Source organism: Emydura macquarii, unplaced genomic scaffold (genome assembly GCF_026122565.2).
Source record: "Emydura macquarii macquarii isolate MOO-44397 ecotype Brisbane River unplaced genomic scaffold, CSIRO-AGI_Emac_v2 contig_369, whole genome shotgun sequence".
Taxonomy (NCBI): domain Eukaryota; kingdom Metazoa; phylum Chordata; order Testudines; family Chelidae; genus Emydura; species Emydura macquarii.
Genome location: NW_027130506.1, coordinates 3,401,187 through 3,421,915, shown reverse-complemented (window position 1 = coordinate 3,421,915; position 20,729 = coordinate 3,401,187). Strand labels below are relative to the sequence as shown.

General features: G+C 42.4%; 1 protein-coding gene across 1 annotated transcript in view; it reads right to left on the bottom strand.

Moving 5' to 3' along the window:
• DEPTOR (DEP domain containing MTOR interacting protein) overlaps window positions 1-20,729 on the bottom strand; it is a 98,005-nt gene that overhangs the window by 59,374 nt on the left and 17,902 nt on the right. The window contains exons 3-4 of the mRNA XM_067530828.1: window positions 10,161-10,339; window positions 7,909-8,032 (exon numbers count right to left, since the gene is read on the bottom strand). Coding sequence (XP_067386929.1) covers window positions 7,909-8,032; window positions 10,161-10,339 — 303 coding nt within the window. The remainder of the gene's footprint in view (window positions 1-7,908; window positions 8,033-10,160; window positions 10,340-20,729) is intronic.

Genomic DNA, 20,729 nt, shown 5'->3' with positions numbered 1-20,729 from the left:
ATGCAGAGCTGATTTTTAAATATGGCTCTAAGGACAATCACCAGTCAGTAAACCTAAATTCAGTACCAGACAAATTGATTGAAACCATAGTAAAGAACAGAATTATCAGATAGATAGATGAACACGATACGTTGAGGATGAGTCAACATGGTTTTTGTAAAGGAAAATCATCCCTCACTAATCTAGTAGAATTCTTTGATAGTGTCAACAAGCATATGGACGAGGGTGATCCAGCTGATACACTATACTTGGACTTTCAGGAAGTCTTTGTAAGTTCTCTCACCAAAGGCTCTTAATCAAAAAAGTCGTGGGATAAGAGGGAAGGTCCTCTTATGGAACAGTAACTGGTTAAAAGATAGAAAACAAAGGGTAGGAATAAACAGTTCTCACAGTGGAGAGAGGTAAATAGATCCCTGTTTTGGGACCTGTGCTGTTCAATATATTCAGAAATGATCTGGAAAAAGAGGTAAGTAGTGAGGTGGCAAAGTTTGCAGACAATACTAAATTACTCAAGATAGTTAAGTCCAAAGCAGACTTCAAAGAGTTACAAAGGGATCTCTCAAAGCTGAGAGACTGGGCAAGAAAATGGCAGTTGAAATTCAATGTTGATAAATGCAAAGTAATGCACATTGGAAAAACATAATCCCCACTATACATTGAAAATGATGGGATCTAATTTAGCTGCTATTGCTTAAGAAAGATACCTTATAGTCATTGTGGAACAGTTCTACGAAAATATCTGCTCATTGTGCAGCAGGAGTCAAAAAAAAAAAAAAAGCTAATAGAAAATTAGGACTCATAAGGAAAAGTATAGATAATAAGAAAGAAAATATAATGCCACTATATAAATCCACGGTACACCCACACCTTGAATAGTGCATACAGTTCTGGTCACCTCATCTCAGAAAAGATGTTAGAATTGGAAATGGTACAGAGAAGGCAAATAAAAATGATTTAAGGGTATGGAACAGCTTCCATATGAGGAGAAATTAAAAAGACTGGGACTATTCAGCTTGGGGATATAATAGATATAACAGAGGTCTATAAAATCATGACTGGTGTGGAGAAAGTGAATAAAGATGTTATTTACCTCTTCACATAACACACGAACCAGGGTCACCCAACGAAATGAATAGGCAGCAGGTTTAAAACAAATAAAAGGAAGTATTTCACAGTCCACAGTCTGGAACTCGTTTCCAGGAAATGTTGTGAAGGACAAATTATACTGGATTCAAAAAAGAATTAGACAAGTTCATGGAAGATAGATCCATCAATGGCAATTAGCCAAGATGATCAGAGATGCAACCCTATGCTCTCGGTGTCTGTAAACCTCTCTGCGAGAAGCTGGGACTGGACGACAGGGATTACTTGATAAATTGCTCTGTTCTGTTCACTCCCTCTGAAGTATCTAGTACCAATCACTGTTGGAAAATAGGATACTGGACTAGATGGACCATTAGTCTGACCAAGTATGGCCATTCTTATATTCTTATGGAATGCAGATCCCCTGACTCCCAGTCTTGAATTTTAACAAGGATTTATTTCCCCTCAGAACAAATGAAGAGCAGCACACATTCGTAACAAGAATGCTACAGCGAGTAGATGGTTCTTCAGTGGAGCTGGCTGAATAATTTGGTACAATTATGTTATTTGATTAATTTAGCCCTTTTTTTTTTTTTCTGTTGGTAAATTATTCATGAATGGTCTTTAATTCTGACACATTACTATACACTGTATACATTGTTCAAAAGAGTTTGTGCTGACAAGCTTCAGTACTGTTCATTATTCACTTCCAATATTCTATTATTTGTCATGTAAGATTGGTCACTTCAGATTCATTAAGTTGTTTCTGCTCCCTGATTGGATGACTGGAACTTTGTAAACAAGAGTCCAACAAATGGCTAGCAAATAATCAATAGTGAATATTGTTCTCATCCACATATATGCGTTCATACAGGATGACATTTACCTCATCTCCTTCCAAGGGTTGAAGGATTAGCTCCCAGTGCTTCTGTGTCAGGTGTAGGGGCAAGGGAGTATTTGCCTTAAACCAAAAGGTTGACAGAATAAGAAACATCTTGAAACCTTCTTGCTGAATGAATCAATTTTTTTGTTCATGCAGCAACTTGCTCATCCTCTTAATTCATGTTCCTCACAAATAATCCACTCAAGGTACAAATCTGCATGTGATGACAGTAAATAACTCTATACTTTTTGGCAAGCACAATCTGTCCTGGATTCTGAATGTTAATGGTGCTCTCATTCTGTTGAGGGAGGGAGGAGGAGAGAATAATATTTCAATGAACTAAACCCAGCTAGCCAAATGAAGGTCAGCAAAATATCAACAGATCTTTGACAGTGATTTTAAAAAACTTTAGTAATTACATTTGCAGGATTCAGATTAACTTTCTTTGGCCAATATTTAGCATTGCTTCACCACTTTGAAATAAAAATTGCAGGCATTTTGATAAAAGTATGAAATACTGGCTATGGTAAGTAAAAAACAGTTATTAATCTTTTCGTAACTGATGTTCTTTGTGATGTGTTGAACATGTCCATCCCACATTAGGTGTGTGCACGCTGAGAACGCAGTCACTGGCAATTTTTCCCTCAGTGGTACCTGTCAGGTTGTCTCTAGCACCTTCTGATGCAAAGCACTCATGGCACTGGTATAAAGGGACCACCTGCACCTCCTCAGTTCCTTCTTTCTGGCCAACTCTAACAGAGGGTAGAAGGGCGGTTGTGGAATGGACATGTGCAACACATCTCGAAGAACAACGGTTATGAAAGATTAGTAACTGGGTTTTTTTTTTTTTGAGTAATCATACATGTCCATTCCATGTTAGGTGACTCCCAAGAAGTACTGTAGGGGGTGGGATCGGAGTTCATGGACATGCTGACTGCAACATGGCTTGACCAAATCCGATGTCCTCTTAGGTTTTGCCGCATGATGGCTTAGTGGGAAGAAAACATATGTACCGACAACAAGTCGTCACTCTGCAGATGTCCTGGGTCAGAACACTGGCCAGGAACACTGATGAGAATGTTTGGCCCTCATAGAATGGGCTGTCATTATAGCCGGTAGCGGGACCCCGCCTGCTCATAGCATTTGCGAATACATGCTATGATCCAGGATGAAATCCTCGGAGTTGAAAAAGGATGGCCTTTCATCCTGTCTGCTACTGCCACAAAGAGCTGTGTGGATCTACGAAACGGTTTTGTCCTCATAATGTAGAATGCCAAAGCATGTCTAAAGTTCAGTGTGTGGAGACGTTGCTCCTCTCTGTTTACGGGCAGTTTTGGGAAGAAAACCGAGAGAATAACAGCTTGATTACTGTGAAATTTAGAAACAACTTTTGGGAGGAATGCAGGCAAAGCTGTACCTTTTCCTTAAAGAAGACCAGTAAGGGGGTTCTGATGTAAGGGCCCTGGTACCTGAGACCTTCCTGGCCAAAGTGACAGCCACCAGAAAAACTGGAAAAGTATGACAGGGGACATGTTGCCAGTGGCTCAAATGGGGGGCTCGTGAGTTTTAACAACTCCAGGTTTAGGCCCATGAGGGAATGGGTTTCCGAATCTGAGGGTATAGTCTTTCTAGGCCCTTAAGAAAATCAATGGTCATCTCATGCAAGAAAACCAATTGGCCATCAACCAGGGCATGGAACGCAGAGATCACTGCCAGGTGTACTTTAACTGATGAAATTGCCAGATCTTACTGTTTCAGATGTAGCAACTACTCCAGAACGGTCTGCAGTGATGACTGAGCGGACAAGAGACCTTGCTGGGAAGACTAAATGGTAAAACGCTTCCACTAGGCGCGGTATGTAGCCCTGGCAGAGGGCTTCCTGCTACCTAGCACAACCTGGTGGACTTGCTCCTAGCAGGCCAGCTCCTCGGGGTTTAACCGTGGAGCTTCCAAGCAGTCAGGTGGAGGATGCTGAGGTTTGAGTGGAGCATTCAACTGTGGTCCTGCGATATTAGGTCCAGGAGGAGAGGAAGCGGCATCAGAGACGCTACTGAAAGGCCTAGCAGCATGGCGAACCAGTGCTGGCGGTGACCCACTTGATCTTCAGTAGGAAGATTGTACACGAGAGGAACGGTGAGCAAGGCGTAGAACAGGTGCTCCATCCAAGGGAGCAGGAAAGCATCCGTGAGTGAGCCCAGGCTGTGGCCTTGCAGGGAGCAGATCTGGTGATGTTTCCTGTTCTGTCTGGTCGCAAACAGGTCTACACGGGGAGTCGACCCTTCCTACACTGGAGCAAAGGGACCACTTGTGGTGACTGATGAAAGATCTGCTGAGGTGATCTGCTCGGGGCAACATGCTTCCTTGTGCTCAACAGCACCGACGATGACGACTCTTGAACTGCCGGCAACAGCGGTACTGAAAACACCAGCACGTCCCTGGCCACAACAAACGCCTCCAGGGTAGACAGTACCGCAATCCCGCTGGTGCCGCATTGCCCCTCCAGTGCCGAAGGTTGGTCTGGGACTCTGCACTGACGCCAAGGTAGACGGTGCTGAGTCTGACCAGCTCGCCTCCAAGGTGGGTCGGAGTACCATCTCCATCATGAGGCATGTCAACCTGACCTTCCAGTCTTCCTTCATACAGGGCTTGAATTATCAGCTGATCTGACAGCAATCCCTGATACGAGTCTCTTCCGGCATTTCAGGCAACTGGTGTGTGGGTTGCTCACAGGCTTGCCACAGAAGGCACAGAGCTTAAAGCCTGGAGATCGAGGCGTCTACAAGAGGTGCCTGCCAGGGCTCAGAGCTTCTGCCTCGCGGGAGGTGCCTGCCAAGACTTGGAGCTTCAGCCCAGAGGGGCATGCCTACCAGGGCTCCAGGCTTCTGTCGCCCATTCCCAGTTTCTGGCAACAGAGGCTAGAGACACAGAGGCTAGGAATATAAACAAAGCCTATAAAACACTTTGAAGAAACAGGATAAAAATGTGAGCTTCTGAGGTATCAGTATTCCAGTATTCCAATGTTGCTGCTCTTACTGTTTTCCTGAGTTCCAAGGCTAGGAACTTCTAAATCTGGCCACAACAGTGAAATCTCACAGTTCTCCTCTACCTGAGAAAACAATCTCAAGTGGTCAATTACTGTATTCAAAATAGGGTTTGCCCTCTAATCTGCTGCTTCTTTCAATTAAAAATCAAAGACATTTGTGTTCTGGTTATTATGATGTCAAAGAAGCTATGCCAAAAATCAATAAAAGGAACAAATTCAGAGTCTAAACTCCTTCCACTAAATAGGAACAACAGGACAACTCCATAACACTTTATATCAGCACCACATGGTGCATAGGTGACAAAGCATAAGGCTTGTTTTACAGACCGCACCTGAAATATTCCCCCATCCAATCCTGCATGCACATGCAGCTATGAAGTGTCTCCATGTCTCATGTCGTAACTCTGGCTCACCACTAATGCAAAGACTGTGTTGCCCTTACCTTATGCTCACCCCAATTCCCTGGTGGCTTTGCCTTTCTCCTCATCAAGTTCCTATTCGCTCTTCCCCTCTTATACCTTTAAGGTGTCTGTCCACTTACAAGTTAGCTGCAGGTACAAACTGCTACCCAGCATGCCCTACTCCTAAGGCTGATTGCTCTGATGCAGTGTTTCTCAACCTTTTAGGAAGCAAGTATCCCCTAACTTCTGAAAATGTTAGTAAGTACCCCAACACTCAATTTTCCACGGGATATTATATTTACAGACTAATGTGAGCCATATGAGAGGGGCTGAGTATATAAGGCTGTGCTATGACAGATGTCAGATCTAGTATGGGTAGGGTTACCACCTTTACACCAGAGGTGCACAACTCAAGTATGTATCTGGGCTAGAGGTGATGATGGCCAAAGCTAGGAGGCTTTGAGTGGCATGCCAATGCTGGGGAATATAAAGCGCCACACCAAATTTTTTGCCATAGATTTGAGAGGAGGAAGGGGTGAGAGAGAGAGACAGGGAAGGAGGGTGAGAGAGAGAAACAGGAAAAAAGGGTAACTGGTAAAACCTGGGGCTGTCATCGTGCCGTGAAATTGACAAGTTTTCTGGGCACTGGGCTTTGAGCCAGGGAGGGTGGCTGCCACCTGGCTGTCAACCTGAGAGGTGGGTGACTGCCACCCAATCCAAGCTGGGGCAGAGGAGGCTTCCATGCTGGCTGGGACCCAGGGATGTGGGCAGGCGGCTGCTGCCCGTCTTCAAGCTGGAGCACGGGAGGTGGTCCCTTGGCACAGAGCTGGGGTGTGGGTGGCTGCCACCCAGCTGCGAGTCCAGCTCATGAGACACAGGAGGCTGCCACCGGGCTCCTACGTGGTAGCTGGGACCCAGCGGGAAGTGGGGGGCTGCTGCCCGCCTCCCTCAGAAGCTAGTGGCTACCGCCTGCCTCCTAGCTGGGAGCTGGGACCAGGCAGGAAGCGGGGAGCTGCCGCACGCCTTTCCCAAAAGCTGGCAGCTGCCGCCTGCCTCCCAGCTGGGACTGTGTGGGAAGCGGGCAGCTGCAAGCCAGCTTCCCGGGATTGTGGCAGCTGCCGCTCGCCTCCCAGCTGGGAGCTGGAAAGCAGTGGGCTGCTGCCCAGCCCCCCCAGAAGCTGGTGGCTACTGCCTGCCTTCCAGCTGGAAGCTGTGACAGGGCAGGAAGTGGGCGGCTGCCTCCTGGCTTTCCCAGAAGTCAGCAGCTGCCACCCGCCTCCCCTTCACTCTGTTTTTCCCCCAGGGGTACGCTTACCACAGGTTGAGAAACTATGCTCTGATACAAACTGCAGGGCAAGTAAGTGCTTCAGAGGAGCTGTCAGCTACTTTCCCTGTTGCATGGCAGCAAAGTTAACCTCCCTTCGAGGATTTGGAAGTTTCTCCCACACCTGTTGATACTTTGCCTCTCCCTTTAAGTGCTTCCCATTACTCCTCTGCTGCCCTCTTCCTCTGCAGGCCAAGCAGAAGGAAGGACAGCCCTTTGGAAATTCTTTGGGCATGTAAGGACAGATGGAGTTGCTGGGATGGGGTTTATGCTAATGGAGTTTTTATTCTTGCCTTTAATAGCTTTTTCTGTATGAACTTTTCATTTAAAACTTTATTCTAAAAGGGAAACAATATTGATGCAACACAAAGTGAACACAGTGGCTCACGTGGCTACAGTACACTTGGAGTTTCTTAAAAGGTATATAGGTACGTAACTCTCATTTCAATTGAGTGCCTAAATACTTCTGGGGATCTGGGCCTTGCTGCCTTAGGTAATCACATGTGTTCTGCCTGAAAGCTAGAGTCAATCTGGAATAATACTTCAAGCATCTGAATAAATTACACATCTGTTCACACTTTTGCACAGTCAGTTTCCAGTAAATGTCAATGTTTTATTCATTCTGTCTGAAACTCCCATGTTTCAACCCCTTGTGCCCTGAATGAAAATTAAATTAATTCTACAGTAGACAATGTGGTTAAACTTCTCAGTTATTTGACATAAGTAAGCCAGTGCGCTCTCCAGTATCTCAGCGTAACCACCTGTTTCAACCCTTAATTAAATGTTCTGAACTGTTTTTGTAACTAGTTTTAATGTAACCTTTCTTCTGGAGAAAGAGTGGAGGCTGACTCAGTGAAGATTTGTTTTTCTTGTTAACTAAAATTATGTCTACTATTAAGGCCACAATCGTATAATGTTAACAAGCATGTGGCCATTGGTTTAGTACATTCTTACAGTTTTAAGTTCCAGGTTTACACTTTAAAATCCCAAATCAGCCATTATTATTTATTATATGACAGTGTGCAAAGGCTCCAGTGCAAATTGGTGCCTCATTCTTTTGGGGACTATTCAAGCACTTATAAATCAAGATGGGATGACTTGCAATCTAATGTGAAACAAGATGCTACAAGGGAGCTAACACTGTCAACATGCTATAGTATTGCATGCAACATACTTTTCGTACAGCCTCTGTCCTCTCATGAACACCTTCACCTCGTTATCCAGTGGGAATGTTCCATCATCTTTCCTAAAGCGGTAGAAAAGTTTGACATCCTTGAATTCCTTATGCTCATCACAAACTGAAACATAAAATACGGGTAATCAGAAATGATCACACTTACACTGCAGACCTAACAATCAGGACAAGTTACTGAGCACCGCTGGTGAACTTAAAAACAGACCGGGCATATGCAGAGCACAGTCGTGCCTCCCCAACCCCAAAAAGGTTTATAGTACAAATATGCCCCCACACATAAAAGATTGAGTGGTATCTTTTGGCATCCAAACTCTTAGATAATTATCCAAACAGAATCTCTAACCTTTTAGAGGCTTGCCAGTCCTTCATTTCAGTGGATGCTGCAATAGCAATGCAGAACGAAAGGCACCTATCTGGCAAAACCTTTTGATTAAATCAGATGTTCCCTAAAAGTCCTCAATCTCGTGCTCAGTAATTTAAGGACTGGCTAACCGATTACGATCACTTGCATCAATCCAGGGCTGGATCAAGCAAACCTGAAACTTGCTGCGAAGCCATTTAACTGGGGCCTAAGATTCACCGTGTGACTTTCTGCCATGCCAACTGGGGAGTGGGAAAGGCAATGGGGAATGTAATGAGAGGTGGAAGAGTTTTGTTAAACTGGAGAAGGTGGACTGAAATGAGCTCCAACTAAGACAGAGGACACCCATCACCTCAGAGCTCTCAGTCAGCACACACAGACTCATGCTTCACATCCTATGGCACTAGTGCAGGAGCATTAAACATTACATTACCGTTTCAACTTACTGCTGGTGGGGTAAGGGGCCCTTATGGAACCTGGCTTACTAGCCGACCTGAACTTGCCCTACATGAGAGTGCTCTTGAAACAGCAATAACATTAACTTTGAAGCCAACAAATGAAAATCCTTGAAAAATATGGATTTTGTACTTAACTTTTTAATATATATTTATTTGTCAAGGAATCCTGCCTTTGCTCGTTGACTCACCTAGCTGGAAGGAGCCGGGTGGGACTACATTTTGAGGTGGAAAACATTTTAAAGTTGTTAAAGGTTTGAACAAACTTTCAGATATACGTTTTCTGTCCCTCAATTAAATTAAGTTACTCTGACCTCCATGTAACTATTCACTGACATTTCTTCAACAGAGGATAAAGCAGTCAGCATTTGGATCCTCTGTAATTACTTTATATCTGTTCTTTAATTAACTGCCTTGAGTCCCAGGTTCCATAAAGACCCAGAATTTTAATTTCTGAACCAAGCAGAATCTGTAGTAGTGTCACAGATTCAGTCTGCATACTTGTCCCTTTAATTAAGGTATTGTTTATGCATTACTGAGAGTTGCAGCAGTGTTCCTGCACATACAGTTGCCTCTGGAGAAAGTCAACATTTGTCAGTTACAATAGTTACTATACGTTCTGCTATAAAGAGATGGGAAAATTGCTATTTCAGATGTTGACTTGCACACTGAACACTTGAAACAAAGGGCTGATTCTCCATTGCCTTCTACATTATACAGTCATTTGCACCTATACTTTACACAGGCGTAAAATGAGCATGTAAACATTACCACTGTGATTGGATAATGGTTTGTGTCCACATTTCTCAAATCATGCATGTAACTTCCAATACATCATTATTATAGAAATGAAGCTACAGGGCCAACAGGATACAGAGCAAGAGAGAAGGTACAGAACAGCTTCAGTTATAAAGAAAGCATGTTGCATCTAACATGTCTCACTACAGTCACTTCATTCACTAAGGGAGAAATCCTCCCCTCCAGCACCCCCAAGTCCAAGTGGTTAGATGTAGCGCACAGAGGAGTTCTACAGACAACAGAATCTCTGTCTGCTGCAGGACAGTAGAGGTGCAGCCACTCTTTAGCCACGAAGGTGGCAGTATTGGCTGAAGCAACTGCATCCCCTTTTGCAGAGGGAAATAGACAATGGATCTGAGTAGTCATGGCTCTGCAGGCTCCATCCTTACGTCTTTGTACACTGGCATGTAGGAGTCCCCATGGAGCAGAGATGTGCAGGGCACGGGGTGTAAGGACCCCCTTTCCATGGGAATGCCTGAATCCTGCGTCACCCATATACAGCAGAATGATCAGTGACCTTCATCAACTGCAGAAGCAGGGTCAGGAGTTACCCTTAACTACACCACAGTTATCAAGCAAAAACTTAAAATCATTGTGGCTGCTGCTGTTTCACTCACCATGATGGATAATGCTGCGATCCAATAATGTCTGCACAAGTTTAATTGCTGTCTCTCTGTCTGAGGCCTCTTTGTGATCAATCAGCCAGTCAATCAATTCTTTGGCAACAAAACAGTTTGGGTATGTCTTGAGGTGATGCCTTCGATCTTTAATAACCTTTTCTTCATGCAGTCTGAGTCTGTGGGTCAGATCACATTATTAATAACCTTTGCAGAGAATCTACGTAACCAGAGGAGGAAAGGACTCCTTCATATGTACCACATTAGGGTCTGACTGCCACACAATTCACATACACCCCAGTAAATGTTAGGCCTGATTATAAAAGGTTACCGTGGCAAGTCGGCTGAAAGGCAGAGAATACAAATGCAAATTGGCATCTGACCATTTTCATTTTCAGTGGGGGAAAAAAAGAAAGCAGAATAAGAAACAATATCAAAGATCATTTTAAACCCAGCACATGGAGTATTTGGTTTTCAGTTCCAATGGAAAACAAACAGGAGGTGAAGCAAATGTAATTCTCAAGTATAATCTGCTAAACAAATGAAAACATGCCCCAGTGTGTCAATGAAATTAAATGTTAACACTTTGGCCTCAGCTCAGACTAATTCTCCCACATTATCTTTAATATGTTTGACATTACTGCATTGTTTGGGAAAGGCCACTGCCCAGGAATCCTTAACCCTTTAATTCACTGGACTCAGCTGCGGTTTCTTTGTGGTGCTGTTCTTTTAACTTCCACTGCTTATGTAATTACACTTTCTCCAAGCCACATAGTAGGTACAGGAGTTGCCATTTAGAAGTCTGTATCTACACAGTTACCACACAACACTGTCTAACACACAGCAGCTACTTCCTTTTCTATGGGAAACTGATCTCAGCAACTAAGAGTGGAGGAGCTTCATCATCGGAGCTCTGATATCTACAAAATCCCACCCACCATTCTGATTTACAGATTTAGCCTGGGTGGCAAAAGCCCATGTGGGAGTATCTGGACTTACCACAGCAAGTCCAGGTTTTTAAGATCAGTAGTTTTATGATTAGTTGTTTTCCCAAATTAATGGAACTGGTAACTTATTTTATATTTATCTGCTTTATCATCTATTTTATTTATTACAAAACAACTGGTAGAGATTTTGTAGAAGTTAACTGCATTCTTGTTTCTTACTTTTCATTTTTTATGAATAATTTTACTAAGTACTGAATTTTTTATAGTGCCATTTAACCATATCAGCTATGAAGTAAGCACAGGAGCTGCTCTGTAGAGCTTGTCACGGAGGGGAGGGGGGGGGGGAACCCTGGGCTCCTATTGCACAGACTTACACACATACTTAACTTTATGCACTGTGAATGAAATTCTGGCCCCACTGAAATCAATGGAAGTGTTGCTATTTACTTCAATGGCACCAAAACCTTATCCTGGGAATAGTCCCATTGACTTCAACAGGGCTCTGTGCAGGCACAGAGGTGCTCTCCTTAGGAAACAAGCTAGCTGCAGGATCAGGGCCTAAAAAGGTAGAACAGTTTAAAGTGTTGCCACAAGTATAAATCAGTGCTATATGAACAATAGTTATTCCTGATTAACTAATCTAATTTAAAATACTTATATGGTCCCCAGTATTGCAGCACCTCGCAACCTTTAATGTATTTATTCTCACAATGTCCCTGAGAGGTTGGGCAGTGCCATTGGCCCTATTTTACAGATGGAAAACTGAGGCACAGAGAGACTGTGTGACTTGTCCTAGATCACACAGGAAGTCTGTGGCCGAGTAGGGAATTGAACGTGGATCTCCAGAGTAGGGCCCTAACCACTAGTCCATTCTTCCTCTCAGTCTGATCTTAGCAAGCTCTAACATCACACTATTTATTCCCTTTTGAAATCCACAAAAGGCAAATAAATTTGAGGAGGATGTTAACGATGCAATTACTTCAGTCATAAACAAGACTTAAATAAGGCTTCTACCTAGAACTAGAATGGGCCCCTCTCCCTCACCATGGATTAAAAGCCAACTTTATAAATACCATAAAAATTAATGCTTTTAAGTTAAAAACTGCATAGATATCACATTAGTATATTTAAAACAAAAAGCACTGATGATAAGCCTTCTGTGCATTGTGAAATACAGTAACCTAAAATACATCTTTGCTTACAGCTATGATAATTTCCAGATGCACTGTAACAGCTGTCATCTTACTTTGAAGAGAAAGCCTGAACTTTTTATTTAAAGACCTTGGAATTATCAGTGTTATTGAATTGTTTAAGATACACAGTCATCTGAAAGTACAATACTGAAACAGCATAAATATATCTATATGTACACAGTGGGCTTGATCACCCTTTCACTTCTATTGGTGTAAATGTAAGTGAATGGAGTTATGCTGGTGTGAAAAGAGAATCAGGCTGTGACAAGTCTTTGGACCCACATAAATGGTTGATATGAGTTAAAAAGGCACTCTAGTATCAAGGTCGCTACAGTGTTCCCGAGAAAAAGCCAGCATTTACCCACAAATATCAAATGGGAATGGGTAATAATGGTTATTCCAGACATCACGGTATGTGACAAGTGTCTCAAACCTCTTCTTTCCCAAGGGAGAGAGGGGTGGGGAAATTATTTGTACTACACCTGGGCCTACCTGGCTTGGGGTGTGACAACAGAAAGGGAAGCCAATCCTTCCACACATAGCAATGCGCAGCACTACTATTAAGCCACAGGGCTAGCCCACTACTCTGTTTTTTTCCATTTAGTTAGGAGCATATAGCAGGTTCAAAGACATTAAAAAAGACCTACTGATAATCATGACATATAAGCTCCATATATATTTATTGCATCTATTTTTAATTACATAGATCAGAAATTTGGACTCTGGTGTTTTGAAAGTGTTTCAGTATTCAGCCCTGTGGATCAAGAACACAAGCAAGGTTTCTCTAGCTATAAAAAGAATTGCTTAAGACTACTTAGAGACCGGTTTGATTCATAAGCAACACTCACTCATACAACTTAAAAAAGGTGGGGGATCTTGATTCCACAGGGCTTTGAAGAGTGTTTGAAGAGTTGCCCACCATCTAGCCACTGATACTTTGCAACTCAATTATGGTAACTACCCATAAGAAACAAACCTTCCTCACAATATTAGAGTATCAGACAAATGTAATTCCTCATATTACTCAGGAGGGCATCAAATACATTTTGCACTGGGGGGCCACATTCTGCTCTACTTGAAGAAAAAAGTGAGAGCATTTCAGCAGGTCTCTGGAACTAAAATGACAGCAAAAAGCATATATTGTATTCAGCTCTTTGAAATTCGTAAGTCTGTATGCATTTATCATAGTCAAGCTTCCAGCAAATATAGACCATATTTAACACATATTTGCATGTATAGGTCTTTGCTTGCACATTTGTCTGTCTTATGCTAATCCAGACAATCTGTCAATTCCTTACCAGACAAAAAATGGACTGGCAGAGTGACCATAATTAGCATTACTTAAAGGAAAAATTGAGCTCTTTGGATGAGAAACTAAAAACTAGTCACTAAACTCCCTGGGAAGAAACTACACCTAGAGGCATTTGTCCATTAAGTTTTCTATTGGGGAAATTGTCCTTTATGAGGTTGTCACAGTTCAGGGCAACTGAACCTCTATTCCCCCTCCATGGTCCCACAAGGGCGCCTACTCTAGGTTCCCAGCTCTTCAGCTGTCAGCTCTCTTTGGGCAGAGACCTACGTCTCTCCCTCCTGACCAGGATTTTTCCATGTGCACAGCTCCCTGCCTACACTGTGATATCCCCAGCAAGCCAGACTGACTAAAAGGCCAGCCAGCATCTATCTGTGCTTTGCTTTCTCTTCAGCGGCTATGAACAGTATAACTGCCACCAGTTACAACTTATCACAGAGCTCTGCCTGAGGAAACACATTTATTCTTAATGTGAAAGGGTTGCAGAGAAGGCATTTTAAAAGCAATAAAAGAACCCACGTGCATGCTAAAAAGCTTACCAGAGGTCATTCATCAGTCTTATGAGGCCCTAGTAGGTTAAGTCCTTCCAACCCTTCCACAAGGATTGGAGTCCCCCTCTTAAACAGAAGGTCCTGTCTGTGTGCTGTATCAGAAAAAAGGCCCTGAGTCAGTTTGAACTCAGGCTATTTATCCAGAAATCCTTCCTTTGTCTGTCTATCTCTGGAGAATCTCATTTGAACTAGTATATGTGAACGTCCCCAGGAAGTGGTACCTCCTGGGGGGAGGAGTGGGGGAGGAGAGCATAACCTTGCTGATTTGCCTTAATCCCCCCCATGTTTTTAGTTCCTGGGGGAGCAGTGGCAGCCCTTCCCCACAGAATCGAACACAGTCATATGTAAAGCATTCATTATAAACAATGGACCCTAAAGATACTGCATGGGATTGCAATACCTGTCACATCTCCCCCCTAGAGTGGTAACATATAATCCTAGCCCACAATAATACATAAACAATACAATAAGGTCTTTCAAGGAAATTGCCTTATCTGTCACAGAGGTTTCTTGCATTTTCCTTTGAAACAACTGGTAAAGAGGCTGACTGGTCTTGATACTAGATGGACAATTCACCCAGCACTTCCCGTGTTGTTGGTATAGCACTTCCTACATTTATTCCAGCAGATGTCTGACATTGTACAATTTGGTTCTGATGTGCTTATTTCAGACAAAAGCATATGAGGAAGTTTTGTATTATCCTCACCCCCGCCCCCCTTCCATTTTCACCAGATCAGGCCTCTTTTGCAGACATACCATCACAACTGTGTAAGACATGTGGCTATAGAGCTGCACTTTTTAAACAGCAAGAAGCCCAGTGAATGAACAGTTTACTGCTGAGTTTCTTAATCATTACTAATAATTTCCTAGTGATCACCAATCACAGAGACAGCACAGAAAACAGGTCCCTGCCCCAAAGATATTAAAATCTGCTGACCCAGACTGCACACACTTGCTGCTTTGTGGTCTATAGGTTAGGGATCTATTACAGGAGTGGGTGGGTGAGGTTCTGTAGCTGTGTTGTGCAGGTCAGACTAGATGATCATATTGTTCCCTTTTGACCTTAAAAATCTATGAGTCTATGAGTAGTGCTTACTATAGTGAACAGTCCCATTGGTTTCAATGTGACTACTCATCCTAGCAAGTGTTTGCGGGATCAGGTTAAAAAAATGGACTTGACAGAAAAGTGAGGACACAAGGAGGGGCAGGGAGCATTCATTATTAATCATTTAACTTAACATTTGCACTGTATAACACCAGTGTCTTCCTTAGAAATTAACTGGTAAATACTGGGGGGGATCAGATTCACTCCAGGTTTGCACCAGTTTCTGCTGTTGTAAAACCCACTGCAGGTTTCAGAGTGCTAGAACACCTGCCAAGGAAAGAGACTGTACTGGAGTAAAGCAGGGTCACAACCTCCTTTCTGCCAGGGATGGCTGGGTTTGGGAAGCAATACTGCCCAAACGGTGGGAAGCGCTAGACAAGAAGAAGTTGTACAAGTGCAGATGGAGAGCAAACTGGGTCAGCACCCTCCCTCAATAACTCTGAAAGAGCCCCAATGGAAGATAAAATTGCCCCGCTCCAGATAGACAAACCAAAGGAGGGCAGTGGCAGAAACATTACCAATTCTCTTGAGTTGAGACTTGCCTGGGGTGCCTGAGATCCTGCTGGAGGAAGGGGGTGTCTAATTTACTTCAGTGAATCTGTCCCATAGCATGGTAAATATTTATTGGGGTGGGATTTTCGAAAGTGCCAAGGTGACTTAGGAGCAAAAGTCCCACTGAAAGTTTAAACTCCCATTCTAGGTCTCTTCATCCTACAAAAACAATAGTAAAGAAAAATAAGCAGTTGCAAGATATATCTAAATATTATAGTTTTACTCTACAGTTAAACCCTTACTCTCCCTCTCTCTTCCCAGCCAAAAAATGTAGGTCAATGAAAATATAAACATCGTACATAGAAGCTTAGGTGAAGGTATTCTGGAAATGCAATGTTTATCGCCTAGGACAAGCATTTCCACGCAGGCCTGCCAATTCTCAGCAACTAACCACTGACACTTTCCAGCTATGTGTTCCTCTTTCAATTTATGCCTTAGCTATGAGACTATGTAGTTCTGATACCTGATATTCATAGCAGCTATAACAGTCTTGAAACCAGCAGGTTATATTAGAAACTGGACAAAGTTATTTCTGTTAGTATGTGTGGTAGGGAGGCAATTCTGTCTCCTGAAATAAAACATTTTAAAGGATGTCTTTAAAGCATCATCTGAAATTAGTTCCCATCATCAGGCCTGTCTCTAATTTATGTAGCCATGTCTGCAACGTGGGAAGAAGGTACCAGAATACAGAGCGAGCCATAAAGGAAGTTTAAATAAGTGGTCTCAGGGGGCACTAAAAAGGAAAAGACATTCATGTCTCCTACAAAAAAAGCTGCAACATACCAATGCTTCAGTGACCTTAAATTAGTCACTGGTGGCCTGGTTTGGGCTTTTTTTTTTAGTAAATTCTTTATGTTTAAGTAGAGGATAACAACTAAGCCTCGATCCTGCAACTGACAGTCACACTCACATGGTGCCCTACTGACTTCAACAGACTTGGTGCAGGCTCAGCAGGTCAGGGCCTAGACTTGGAATCACATAGCTTTCTCCTGCACATGGGCTCAGAGCCATAAATTCAGTCCAGAAACTCAGACTCACAGATTCAAATCTGAGTACTGCCACACTGTAAGGGGATCCGGACCTGGTTTGGTTTTGGTTTGATTTATTATGAAGCTAGAGAGCACTTACAAAATCTGGATCCTGAGCCAGGTTTGAATTTTGAAGATTTCCAAGGTAACAGGAGTGATTAATTTGGACCCATCTTTGCTTTTTCATTTATGACAGGTGACCATAATGTTAACCCGCAAGGCTGACCTGTTAAACAATGAAAGTAATTAAGTCTTCATATAACTTTCAGGCCTGCTATCTAGATGCCCTGGGCAGGCACTGAATAGGGCTTGATGCTGCAAGGTGCTGAGGGGCATGAATTCACGTGGCTTCCACTGGAGTCAATGGGCCTGTTTCTCCTCTGCCTTTCACTGTGCACAGTCATTTGCACCTGTGCAAAGTGAGTGTAAGATGCCATCAAATCAGAATGATAGTGTTTATCCCTCTTTTCCACCAGTGTAAATGACTACACAAGGGGCATGCCCACAGAAAACCAGGCCCGGTTGAATTAACATTGCTGACCAGCTGGTGGGAGGGATCAAACAGGATTTAGTTACAGTATTTTCTCTAGCTCCCTATGTTTGCAAGTCAGTGAAGCTAATTACCTACCTCCCTGCCTACCACTATGCCAATACATTTTCATCATTTTCTTAAAGAAAATTTATGTTGAGAACTTAACCAACTCTAACTTCGTACTGGGCACGATAGCCTAGTCTCGCTGGAGCACAAGAAATTATAAGGCTGGCTTTTACACAGTGGGCCAAAAGGGAACCACAAAATGCTATGTGCATCCCTGGACAGGATTGGTAAACTGTTTTGTTGAGGCCAAGACGGTCTTTGTCTATGTCTCATGCAATACTGAGCAGTTGATTCTTGGTGCTTAACAAATAGTATTTATGGAAATTAAGCTCTGCTTTGCAGTTGCAAACAGATATTTTATATCAATCAGGAAGCAAGGAAGACCAATGTCTTTTGTCGGACAACAGCCAGCTCTTTCGGAGCATTTTTAGAGCTATTCTGTGCCAGGTGTGCAAAGAGAAATTTTTTCTTTATCACTCAGTCACTCTTAACCTCAAGGGGCTGAAGTCTTTGTCTGGTTGCAATCTGTTAAGAATTACTGTTGAAAAAAGAAAAGACATGCCACAGAAAGTTTGTCTTTCTAGCCTAGAGTATGAAAAGAAGGGGAGAGTCAGATGGAGAATACAAGGGCCTGATTCCCCACTTCATTACACCAGTTTTATTCTGGTGTAATTTCACTGATTTCATGAAACTGATGTAACATACTAGATAAGCAAACTCAATGCAGCCAGCTCAGGGCAAAGTCTGCCCAGTGTAACACCAATGACTTAGGTTGAGTTACACCTGGAATGAATTTGGCCCCCTATTAACAAAAACACAGACAAGATACTTAGGCTCCGATCCAGCAAAGCATTTAAGCACACACTGAGTTTCAAGTACAGAAGTAGGCCAATGGAAGTCAATGGGACTACCTCTGTGTTTTAAGTTAAGCACATGCTTAAGTATTTTGTTGGATCCAGGTATAGTGAGGTACAAACTGACCTAGTTAGCAAGTAAGGGTGGGATTTTCAAAAGCATTCAGTATTGGCCTAAGTCTACTTTCTTGAAGTCAGGATGAGTGAGTTTTACCACTGATTTCTAGACCAGTAGCATTAGGCAAATAGTGTGTACTTCTGCAAATCAATGCCACAGCCTCAACTATTCGCCAAACTGTATCCACAAAGATCAGATGCCATAACCACTTCTGTTGTCCTACCCACAACAGAGCAGACAACTCTGTCAGCTGGAGTCACAGGTGCTACCATCAGCAACGACATGTTGCCATAACAACACCCACCACCCCATTAACATTGGTCTTCTGTCTAGGGTTTGGATTCCATGACCTCCACCAATTTTTTCACAAGCAGAATTGTCTTTCTGTAGCAAGAGTCTATGCAAAGTTATCATTGCGCTTACTATGACAATAAATGCATTAGGAACTACTTTTTTTTCAGCATTGGAAGAGTATCACCATCATGAATCTGAGCTAAAAATCAGAGCACTTTCTTGGATGCCAGGAAAAGTCTTGTTTGCTTGTCTCTTTCACCAACAGAAGTTGGTTCAATAAAAGGAAAAGTAATGTAATTTTAAAATGCACACCTTAAAATATAGGGAACAATTGTATCCACAGACTTTTCTATGATGTTCTTTACCATAGTATCCAAGCACTTTACAAACACAGACAGAGTTAGTGTAACACCACCACTATGAGATAGGGAAACTGATGCACAGATGGATTAAGGGCTAGATCTCTCCCCCAGACTTGGGAAGCCATGAAAGGGCAAGGTACAATTGAATCCCCAGCACCTAATAGAGTGGTTTTAGTGTCTGGTGTCTTCCCATGCTTTCATATCCCCCTGTCAATCTGGCTTTTCCTATTGACTTGCATGCAAGTGCAGCTCCCATTGTGTTTTGGCTTTCACAAAACTGGACACAGAGCTAGTTGGGTGAAGGAATATCTTTTACTGGACCAACTTCTGTTGGTGAGAGAGACAAGCTTTAGAGATTACACAGAGCTCTTCTTCAGGTCTGGGAATGCACTCAGTGTGACAGAAAAATACAAGGTGGAACAGATTGTTTAGCATCAGTAGTTAACACATATTTCAAGGGACCATCCCTAGAAAAATAGGGGTAGAACTGGGTGGGATTAAAATCCCTATTCTCTGAATTTTAGTCCAGTGCCTTAACTGCATCCTTCCTCTTTAAACACACTTCTGTTAGAGCAAGAGGTAAAAATAAAAAGATGACTGCTAGTACTTGCTCTTCGACAGAAAATTAATGATGGAAGAAATAGCAAGATCTTCAAAAGCATGTTATCTAATGTGAGGAAATTATATTTCCCACACTCAGTTTCAAGGACTGTAACAGCAGTCAAAAGATCTTCAGATTACAACAGTAGTTAAAACTGGATTACTTTATGTCAAATTTACCTCTATACCTACACATAACGGCAACTATTTTATGTTAGTAACTAGTTTATTATACAATGAGCATCTTTGTTTAGCAGAAGCATTTAATCATCACATGGCCAGTCGAAGTACTAGTAGTAAAAGAATTATTTGATGTACTACAGATAGCAGTTACGACCTTATATTACAAATTTAAAATGAGAAACTATAATTTGAGGTTTTCTACTCTCATAGCAGTACTAATCATTCTTTTTAAAAAGCATTAGTATGATGGCAGAGATTTCTTAAACTGAGGGTATGTACAATATTCTTACAGCAGCTAGCAGCCATATATTGAGGGTGCATCATATTTTTGTTTATGACTGATGTTTTAGATGAAAGAATTTTTTTCCATGTTTACTATGGCTATAGTTATTATATTTTATATTAATATATCAGAGGACACTGTTAAAGCTGTAAAGCAAAGAAATTACTTACCAGGACAACTGTTCTATATTGAAATACTTGTATGGGACAGATAATGCCAAGTGCCTCCTGCAAGATGCTAAGCATCCTCACCTCTCATGGACTTTTACACCTTGCATGGTTGGATCGTATGTGTCTAAACTTTAAAAAGAATGTTACAAAACTGGAGGTGTCTCAAAGAAGAACCACAAAAATGATCTAAGTTCTAGAAAAGATTCCTGGCTGTCAGAGACCCAAAGAGCTCAATCTAGTTAGTTTATCAAAGAGGCGACTTGATCACAGTCTTGAAGAGCTTACACAGAGAGAAGACCTCTGATTTTAGGGAGCTCTTTAAGCTATCAGGAAAAAGCATAGCAAGATCAAATGGCTGAAAGTTAAACTTAGGGAGAAAAAGTCAACCTAGAAATGTGAGTCAACTTTTTTAATAGTGAGGG